This window comes from Haliotis rubra, unplaced genomic scaffold (genome assembly GCF_003918875.1).
Source record: "Haliotis rubra isolate DU_JTF1 unplaced genomic scaffold, ASM391887v1 Scf449, whole genome shotgun sequence".
Classification (NCBI taxonomy): Eukaryota; Metazoa; Mollusca; class Gastropoda; order Lepetellida; family Haliotidae; genus Haliotis; species Haliotis rubra.
The window spans coordinates 600,424-610,806 of record NW_025767134.1 but is presented as its reverse complement, the minus strand read 5'-3'; the positions used below and the strand labels follow the sequence as shown (position 1 = coordinate 610,806).

Sequence of the window (10,383 nt, the reverse complement as noted above, 5' to 3'; positions counted from 1 at the left end):
CTTCTAACCTAGCAGTAATTATGTCCTAAAGTTATGCTGCTGTAATTAATTAATTTGTTTGAGAAACTGTTTTTATGGTATCTTTGTCAAAGCTTATATAGTAAGGTATCTTTTATTTCTTTTTAAGTTTCTGAACCTCCACATTTAATGAACAATGGTCGGTCAAAGGCTAATGGAAGAGACCAGCTTCAATGTTACCATAATTCATGGATTTGTGGAGTATTGTGCCGACACTTTCTAACCGTCCCTTGACATGTGGACTTCAATGTCGTCAAGGGTATATTGCCAAATTGTCACCAGTAGAACCAAATGACACAACGTTAATAAATGAACATGACGAATATGCTCTAGTGAATAAACTTTGTTAAATGGTGTGAGTTTGTCGGATTTGTAGTTCTTGCATCAACAAGTTACATATGCAGAGCTCTCGACACGATAATCGGTTTACACACAACAAATGGTTGTTTAACATAGGTGAATAAATAACACGTCTTCCTGTAATCATTGAAGACGCTGAAACAAGATTGACAAGGTTTTGTTCAATTGACGTTAAATAAACATGTTGATTGAGCTGATTGTTCTGTGAATATACAACAAATAATTTTCAAAATGTTTTGTGTATTCAAAGCCTTAACCATATCGTCTTGTCAGAGGGGTACACAAAATACGCAAAACAGACATCCCCCCAATAAAATAAAATACCTAAAAATACAAATAAAATGCAAATTAATACAAAACAAATGTGCAAGAATATGTACTTTACACAGAAAGTGTTTCGTAGCTTCAATGCATACATTTTCTTCCAAAGTACACATTTAGCAACATGTACATTAGCAATATGATAGCAATGTTACATATTTATTTTGCGTATGTATATTGCAACTTTATTACTGGATATTTATATAGCGCACATATCCAAGCACTAGTGCATGCTCAAGGCGCTGGTATTTTCCCTCGATCATTGGATGTCAATCTCAACGGTACATCATATTATCAATCTCAACTCCCTGGGAATCATGCAACTCTTGCCACAAGGCGCGCCGAGTTATTGTGGCTTTCCCATCCTTACGAGGTACCCATTCACAGTTGGGTGGACTGGGACACATAGTCATAATACTTTGGCCAAGTGTACTGCACGTTGCTGTACCCGCAACTAGGTGTATTCACGTGGCCACCATCTGGTAATATACCAACGGATTCGTGGGTTCTTTTAAGTGCACAGGGGTGTGAACTGTACACTAGGGGTTGTGACAACACGGAAAGAGTCCAAGGTTTTTACACCCGTTCACATGTGGGCTCGATCCCGGCACCTCATGCTCGTTGGATCAGTAGCCTGGCGCTTTAGCCAGCCCACCACGCCCCAACTGACACAACTAAAACCTAGCTTTACTGAAAACAAATTACAGATCCTGTCCATTGTGACAAAACGTCCCAACATGACAGTAAATTGTTGATATCGAATTGAAAAATAATTCATATATTGGCAATTAGGTGCCTCGCTCTTAGAGTGTGGGTTCGAGTCCCGGAAGGTTCTGGATTGGACTCAACCACAAACAGTACCAGAATATGTAAGTTCAGTGAGAAAGTGTGATACCATATATAACATGTGCATATGGCTACTTTCAAAATGGGACCCGTGAACGCCCGGGTTAGAATTGGCCTTCAGTAACCCATGCTTGTCGTAAGAGGCGACTAACGGGATCGGGTCGTCAGGCTCGCTGGCGTGGTTGACCATGTTATCGGTTCCCAATTGCGCAGATCGATGCTCATACTGTTGATCACTGGATTGCCTGGCCAAGACTCGATTTTCTTCTGACCGCCGCCATATAGCTGGAATATTACTGAGTGCGGCGTAAAACTAAACTCACCCACTCACTTTCTAAATGGCATTGTGCATTCAAGACATTGAGATATGAAAAGTGGTAATCTGCAAAGGCGGAAATCACTAAAGCTGATTCATAGTACACTGTGATAACTGTGATGTGTGTACGCACACACACACACACACACACACACACACACACACACACACACACACACACTGTATATGTAAGGGTATCCTCCCACAAGGCGCGGGAACATGCGGTAGAAGATGAGATAGAGAAATACATCGGACATAACCCCCAGCTGCCTCACCTCACATATGACACTAGTCCTCAGTATAAGGATACAATTTGGATACAATTTGTAAGTGCACCCCATAAATGATGTATGCAGGAGCTCACTCACTCGAGATTATTCAGGAGCGATAACGGGTCGTTTGCTGCGTCTGTGCAGCAGCTACCTTAGGGTAATCCCCGTTCCCATGATCAGCGCGGAAAGCCCAGTCAGCACTAAGTAAACAACTGTACCCATGTCGGTGGAGGGGGACGTGTCTGTAGGCTTAGATATACACTCTGTTACATGAACGATGACACGGACAAAGTAAGTATATACACGTACCTCATATCTATAGTGTATGTATATATGGGTATATGGTGTACATTACTCAGCGACCTCGCCCCTCGAGGCACAAATAACTCTTAGTCGAAACTCTAAGATTTCGCTTTGTGAGGGACGGAGTTTTGATGGCAGCCCAGTAGCTGGAACCGCTGTGATGTGTCGTGGTGTCAGTGGCGACTGAAATGTGTGAGGCGTTTTTTGTATGTTCAACTGCAGCTGGGTGTTGATCTCTGCTACACTGTTGATGCCGAGGCACTAGTGGGTCGATATGTGGATCAAATGTGTACAGTGTCATACTTGCATATTTAGATCAAACGTTCACAGGGTTCACTAAAACACATATGAGCGATTATCTGTGGGGAATCCCCGAAAGTAGTTTCCCAAGTGGACTTCCCATGGACTAAAAATAGAAATATTGCACAATCCACGTGACTAACTGGGACCTGGTTACACTTGAACGAGAGAGATAACTGCGCAGGGTTAATACACACATATTAAAACAGATGTTCTTTGCTATTAAATTAAATATTAATAATGTAATTTTAACAATTACTAATTAGTCCATGGGTGCAAATATTGATGATATTGCAAATGAAAGTGTTTTAACTGCTAAGAGCAAGTATCAGCTTAAGTTACGCGACTGTCTGTATCAAACATAATGACTATGGATAAAACCATATTTATAGGTGTACATGTTATGGTGACGTCGGTTGCTGGAGCCATTGTTTTATGTTCATGTGGAGACATTACATTAGAAATTGTTATAATGAATTATGTTTCATTTTAACAGAACGTTAAGATTAATACCGTATGGCAAAATGCTCGGCAAACAGAGGCTAGGCCCACTTGTAACAAAATATAGTTCTGGTGGGTGGTATGCAAAATCTGACTTTTCTCTAAGTTGTGTCATTCTATGGTATGGGCTTCTATTGAATAAGATGGTGCAATTTGGGACACTTATAAATAATCTTGTAGTAATGCTGTCCATAATGGTGTCACACGTTTCTCTTTAGGCCAAGTATGCACCAAGCAAGTTTATTTATCAGAGACGGATTGGGCGCCTACTGGTGTAAATTAGGGGAGAAGTGTGGCGAGAGGTTACAGACGCTTGTGTCATTTAGTTTGTATTAGAAAAAACAAGAACTTTTGACAACTTTAATGTTATGCTTTAGTGTTTAACATCCATCTCCACACCCCGTTCCAAAAAATATAAATAAATAAACAAACAAAAGAAACAAAAAAAAAAGAAAAAAAAAAAAGAAAAAAAAAAAGAAAGAAAAAACCAAACAAAACAAATCCCCGAAACAAATCAGAACAAACAATAAAGCACCCTCACCCACCCGCCAAATCAAGCAAAAATAAACAACAACAAAGAACAAAAGCAAAGAAAAAAAAAAAAAAAAAAAAAAACTCCAAACAAACAGAAAAACACTGCAAATATCGCAAACGTTCTGATCCCCCACCATGCATGTGTCGTCATGTCGTAACCAAGAGCAATTTGTAACGTGTTCTGTTATCCTAATCTACATACATGTATTGACATACGTGTGATGTCATATGCCTTCATGAGGAAATTAACATGCTGATGATTAATATATTTTGCAGGAGCAGGGGATTATATAGGTGTAAAGAATGCAGCAAAGAATTTCAAAGCGATTTTGCATTATTCCAACATCTTCAGTCAAGAACAAAGCGATGCACGAACACTGCTTGCTTTTACTGCGGGGACGACGAGAACTCTCCAATGTTTAGATTGTCAGATCACATGAAGGAACGACATTCTGTTTTCGAATGTGCATTTTGTCGTGAGAAGTTCTTCTTGAGAGCAAAGTTTGAAGAACACATGAAGAACCGAGAAGGAATAGTGAACGCATGGAGCGGTGATACTTTACCTGGAATGGGCGAGAGGGAATCATTCGACGAATTGATAGACCGCCTGAACCCGGACACAGTTGTTTACGAGGAGTGTGAAAGGATTAAGGAAAAGTTGGAATGGTTCATGCGTCACAACACATCTTACAAGCAATGCCACATCACCATGGTAAGCTTGAGATGGCGCGTTGAAAGTCACGGAAAACCATATTTTGATTCTATTGATGTGCATTTGGTATTATGGTTATATTAATGATATGCTCAGTAGAAGAAATCACCGGGGTGTGATAATCCCCCTTAATCCCTTATTTTGTTCCCTGTGAAATAGTATCCAGGACCAAGTGTGATAAAATATGTTTATGTTTAAGGTGTGGAATCAATCCCAGGTAGTATCTAGCTGAGATCTATTGGTCAATGAAGCAAGGAAGAAATCTGTTTGTTTGTTTTGTAATTTTGGTAACTGTATTAAAAGTTCCTTCTTATTGATCATGAGAGAATTTGAGATTGACTCATTTGACCCGAAACTGTTAATCTCTTTTATTCCACCCATCCCTTGCATTCAGTGAACAGTTATGTGTTTATAATTACAAACTACGCTTACAAGTACGCTGTTTGTAGTTTTGAGTAAATGAGTGAGTATGGTTTTACGCCGCTTTTACCAATATTCTAGTAATATCACGTCGGGGGTGGACCAGAAATGGGCTTCACACATTGTATCCTTGTGGTCAAGCTAACCCAGATCTTCGGCGTGGCGAGCGAATGCTTTTGTAACAAGGCTACCCCACCGCCCCTTGTAATTTAGAGGCTTAACGTAGTGTTTGTAAATGACTCAAGATAATAATGTGAAACACGTGGTTTGGTGCCAATAATCAGACATGTCACGCCAATGTGTGGAACTGACAACACAGATATTCCTGATTTGTATATACTCACAGTTACTGTAAAAGAAGTATATATTACTTCCCAAATATATAAGCACTTTGAATCATCTACCTATTAGGGCTGCGCAATATAACCAGTTTACCGGTATTTACCGGTTCAGACATGAAAACGATACGTATTGCGATACGCTGATCGAAAACCTGTATTTTGACATGCATTCGGAAAACTTCGTAATACTCGCAAATCTTCGGATATTTCCGTTTTCCCTGTCCCTGTGTTGTTTTCCCTGTTTCATTAGTGCCAAATGTTACTTACATTTATATTTTGTCATGATTTAAAGTTTTTATAAAAGGTTAATCAATCATAGTGATTTTGTTGTGTTTTTGCTTTATAATCAAGTATTAACTAGATTATAAGTAGTTTTTGTTAAAAAAATAATCCTTGCAATATATTGCAATACATATTGCAATATATGCTTCGGCATCGCAATACAAGTATATATCGCAATATGAAAATTCTCTGCAATACTCACCCCTACTACCTATTTCTTTTGCATTATCCAGGCAGGATCAATAGCGAAAGAAACACCATTAAGCAAGGCAGATGTCGACCTGATTCTCTTCTTGCATACGTACTCAACATTGGAGGAATTCATAGACAGCAAAAAGGAGATCATAGAACGCATCAAACGTCATGTCGAAAATAGAGACATAAACTGGGCCCACGGGCTTAGGTTTCAAAGGCGCACACCTTACTCGATTCAGTTTGAGCTGAGTGTCAGCGGCAGTAGCACGTTAATGGATGTGGATCTGCTACCTGCTGTGCAACTGTTGCCACGTAACACCTATTCTGAGAGGGGTACACTCTTGCCATTTATGAAATTATATATCCACGAACGCGATTAATACATGGGCTTTCACCATACATAAATTCTCCCTTTGGATACTTAATACGAAGATGATATCGTTTACTAGATGTCAGTCATGACTGTCAAAGCATACTAATTTATGAAATGTACAGATTGTGGGTATCATAAGGTCATTGTTTCATGATTCCAGTGTGTAGGTGCCGCTGTTAATGTTCAGAATGATTGTCTCATTACAGTATTGTACTGACTGGTTTACAAGTGAAATGATATTTGATGTCAAACTGAGCACAATATCCTCCAACCAGTCCCTTATTATAACACGTGGCAAGGAGCAGAGTGTAGGTTAATATGTTTGTTTTTCAGATGCATTATACACAAAAATGAAGTCCATGTCAGTGATGGAGAGGAAGCATTGTGGGCCGTGCCTGTCGGAGCTGCAGGTGCAGTTTGTGAGGAGGGTCCCAGACACGCTGAAGCAAGTCATCAGGATAGTCAAAAACTGGATCAAAATTGTACGCGAGGTACGTACTTTTGAATATATGTTTTGTACGCTATCAATGTTGATAATGAATTATTGATTATTAACAACTAAAGAAACAAACAAACAATAAGTTTTTAAGCTGTTTTAAGAATGTGTGGTTGCTGCCGTTTTAACTGAATGATATCAAATATTTACCGTTGTAGTCATCTGTCTGTGAGGAATAAGGGGTATCATGGTTACAATAGTTTTCCTGTTATTGTAATCTTGAAGAGTTAATCGAGTTAATCTTAATCCAAACTTACATATTCCCATTGAGGACGCTATGATCTGAGAGATGTCACTGAGGGGTCATAGACACATACTCATACCTGTATTCTCGACATTACATAGACACTTTCACAACAGGAGTCAAATGTCAGTAATACATTTGGGTTAAAGGCGTTGATGATTTTGTTTGTAGGAAGAGAGATGTAGAACAGTCCGATGTTATTTCTGTGAGTTAGTGGTCATTGACTATTGGCTTAGCGACGACTCTCCTCACCACGAGATCGATATCGAAGACTACGTCAGACAAGTCTTATATCGGCTCTGTTTCTGCCAGAGTGTTCGGATCTTTTGGCCTGATGAATACGACTTCCTCAAATATAGAGATGAAGAGTAAGTATAGATGCTAAATATGCAGATCCGATGGAATATGGTTTGACATGATGACAAATATCACAATAGAATCTGTTATCTATAACAAACGGGAGAGCGGGATTGTTCATTTTGACAGACATTTTTCATCTTGCACACTTGCTTGTTCAAAGTCCAGCTATGTGGCAGCGATCTGTAAATAATCGAGTCTGGACCAGACAATCCAGTAATCAACATCAAGAGCATCGATCTACGCAACTGGGAACCGATGGCATGTGTCAACCAAGTCAGCGAGCCTGACCACCCAATCCTGTTAGTCGCCTCTTTCGACAAGCATGAGTTGCTGAAGATCAAATCTAACTCGGACCTTGACGGGACAAGGATGAATGAATGAACTTTACTTCTAATGAACTTAACTTTAGTGTTTGTGTTCATGTAAACTTCTATGATAATTTCATGTGCTAACAATCAGAGTGAGTGAGTGACGTCAAACCCATTAAAGTACTTCGTTCGACTTGGTCTACCTGTAATTACATCAGTAATAATTACTTCCGAAATTATTCCCATACTATTTACAATAACATTGTGACGGACCTTAACCTCTATATTCTTCTATATGTACACATTATGAATATACCAACTACACTCTTATGTTAGCATAAGTATACATGGATATATACTTGTATATCAGATAGAGTAAATGCCTTATGCTAAACATTAGTTTTGTGTCTGTATTACAGGAACCAGCCAATGGTACTGGATCCAGCAAATCCCTTTGTAAATGTTGCTCCCAACATGAAAGATGCATCACGAGTGAGTGAGCGCGCTGTGGAGATGTTTGAAAGATATGGCACTGTCAAACATCGGCCCTTGCCTCCTAACCAATACGCATTTCCAAATTTGGCTTATATTGAGAGTCCTGGTGTGACCTTTCCAAATTTGGCTCATACTGAGAGTCCTGCTGCGACCTTGCAAAGACCTGCTGACATGAGAATAGAAATGGGCAATTTCGGGTTTAATGATGTTTCTGCAGGTTGTGTTGTGTTGCCATCGGAGAAAATCCCCGTAGGATCGAGCAAACTTGCCTCGCAACAACCAGGAAACTCCTCATGCTCCAGGAAATGCAAGTGTTTGGCTGTGTTGGTGCTGATACTAGTTGCAATTGGTTTGGGGATCATAATATGGAAGATTAGTGTATAAATCTCTACATTCCATCGGTCAAAGATGAACTGTTGATACCTGATGCTGACTGTTCCGTCTGAGAATTGGAACACAAGTCCGGACATGTATAGAACTATGATGTTGATTTATAACCGGAGTTGTTACTTATCTTAACGTTATATGTTTCCATGGTGATGCCGACATGTCATCAACATGTACTTTATCTGTATTGCAGATCACTGTGCATGTTATATCTCATGACTGGTTAACAAGTATACTACGGTTGTCTTGCTCACAGAGCAACGTTCTGCAAAACACCATATGTTTAGCGGATAGCTAAATTGCGTTGATGTTGTGTTGATGGCTTTTTAAGAACACTTCATACATGTCACAGAGTATCAGCCTGTTGTCAGTGGAAACCAGCGAGAGGCAGGTCGATGAAACTTATAACCTGTCATATCCTATGTTTCTTGAAAAGACAGATTGTCCGGTATTTTACGCCAGAGTTAGTGGATCCTGCAATAGATATTGGAAGAAACTCTGCAAACAAAAGTCCTACGTCATTCCAGGTATAGCGTGTAATGCTTTGTGCCGGCAGATGTCAAATATCGCTCTTATCAGAGCAAGAACAATCATTCATATCAGTACTTCGGAATGTATGGTCAAGTTGTTACTTAAGGAAGAGAATGTTTATGGATGTCAACATCTTTGTTATGAGGAACACCACGTTTCGGAGTATATGCTTATGTGTAGTGTTCCTCATAATAAAGAAATTGACATCCATACAAATCTCTCTTCCTTATATGTATTACTTCTAAATGCCGTTCAAAGACAAGTTCATACTTACATGAAACGTCCTTAACCAGCTTCATATGGGACCAAAATCATTATAGCTTTAGATAACACAGTACTTATGTCAATAAACATTGCTGTCATCCGTAGCGTGGTATGTCATTTATACTTTAACTACTGGCAGGTTGATGATGAATGCCAAATGAGTTGGGAATAAAGCCGTCTTGAACAACAATTCAATTACAGCGTGTCAGATTCGTGGGAAAAAGTGCAGATCCAGTTCTTTTTGTGTGTCTGTGTGTGTGTGAGAGAGATAGATAGAGAGAGAGAGAGAGAGAGAGAGAGAGAGAGAGAGAGAGAGAGAGAGAGAGAGAGAGAGAGAGAGAGAGAGAGAGAGAGAGAGAGAGAGAGAGAGAGAGAGAGAGAGAGAGAGAGAGAGAACCCCAAGGATATGTCTATGGTGCTGTCAGCTCTAGAACCGGATAGGACCTTGGTTTCGAACCTACCACCAGAATATCGTGGGATGCCCGAGGCATGTGATTCTAACATCCTGGCTCTTAGTAACAAGCATCGCGGGAGATAACAACATGGTTGCTTTCAAAGACTGAATAATAAGTAATTATAACAGCAATAAAACTTCTGAAATTGATAATTTTCTTTCTGGGCTTCAATATGGCCAAGCTGTCCTCCCCTGTAATAAACTTGGTCTCATGAAAAAATCAAGTAAATATTGTAGTATCATTGTCATAGCCCCTGATGCAGGACAGCCATTGTCCAAATTATTCCAAAAGCCCCAATCTATGTACCTCCGACATTCATTACGTAATTGCAATTATCTGTATGACGTCTTCGTCTTAATTCTGAGCATGTTCCCGGGTTGACACATGTAAGTGTTGGCATTATTGTGAAATATGTTAAATCCTCCATTTTCTATGTTACCTGCAGGAAATGCCGAACTGTGGGAATTCGTTTGGTACTTCGTGTTAGTAATTTTTGGATTGTTGCCTAACTCCGGTACTCCTTATTATGATCCAATACCAGTGCCCCAAACAGTTCAAAATTAACATTGAGATGTTCGGTAAGATAAATACGTTGTTCACTGGTCCCTCAGGGCTCAAGGGTTGATGTACCCACTATATTTGTTTGTTAATTTCCCCACGCCCTTCGGGACCAGTGAACAACTTATAATGTATTTTATTATCAAATTTTAATCGTTTTGTCTGTCTAATGAAATCATGAACGGATGTCA

The 10,383-nt window shown here is 39.5% G+C and overlaps 1 protein-coding gene across 2 annotated transcripts; it reads left to right on the top strand.

The window, feature by feature from the left end:
• Positions 1–2,290: 2,290 nt before the first annotated feature.
• Positions 2,291–9,279, top strand: LOC124289749 (2'-5'-oligoadenylate synthase 1A-like). 2 transcript variants are annotated; one of them, XM_046726395.1, is made up of 7 exons: positions 2,292–2,424; positions 4,048–4,483; positions 5,760–6,054; positions 6,428–6,585; positions 7,006–7,202; positions 7,922–8,078; positions 8,116–8,279. In XM_046726395.1, exons 1-7 carry the CDS (start codon positions 2,411–2,413, stop codon positions 8,170–8,172), a joined length of 1,314 nt encoding a protein of 437 aa, XP_046582351.1. In that variant the 5' UTR covers positions 2,292–2,410; the 3' UTR covers positions 8,173–8,279. The 2 variants fall into 2 exon arrangements, with proteins under 2 accessions (XP_046582350.1, XP_046582351.1); XM_046726394.1 differs by having other exon boundaries at positions 2,291–2,424; positions 7,922–9,279.
• The last annotated feature ends 1,104 nt before the right edge of the window (positions 9,280–10,383 follow it).

Excerpts from the sequence above, each read along its gene's own strand:
- LOC124289749 (XM_046726394.1), top strand. Across the intron at positions 6,055-6,427 it reads TAACACCTATTCTGAGAGGG|ATGCATTATACACAAAAATG; the intron begins GTACACTCTTGC and ends TTTGTTTTTCAG. Across the intron at positions 7,203-7,921 it reads CTCAAATATAGAGATGAAGA|GAACCAGCCAATGGTACTGG; the intron begins GTAAGTATAGAT and ends TCTGTATTACAG.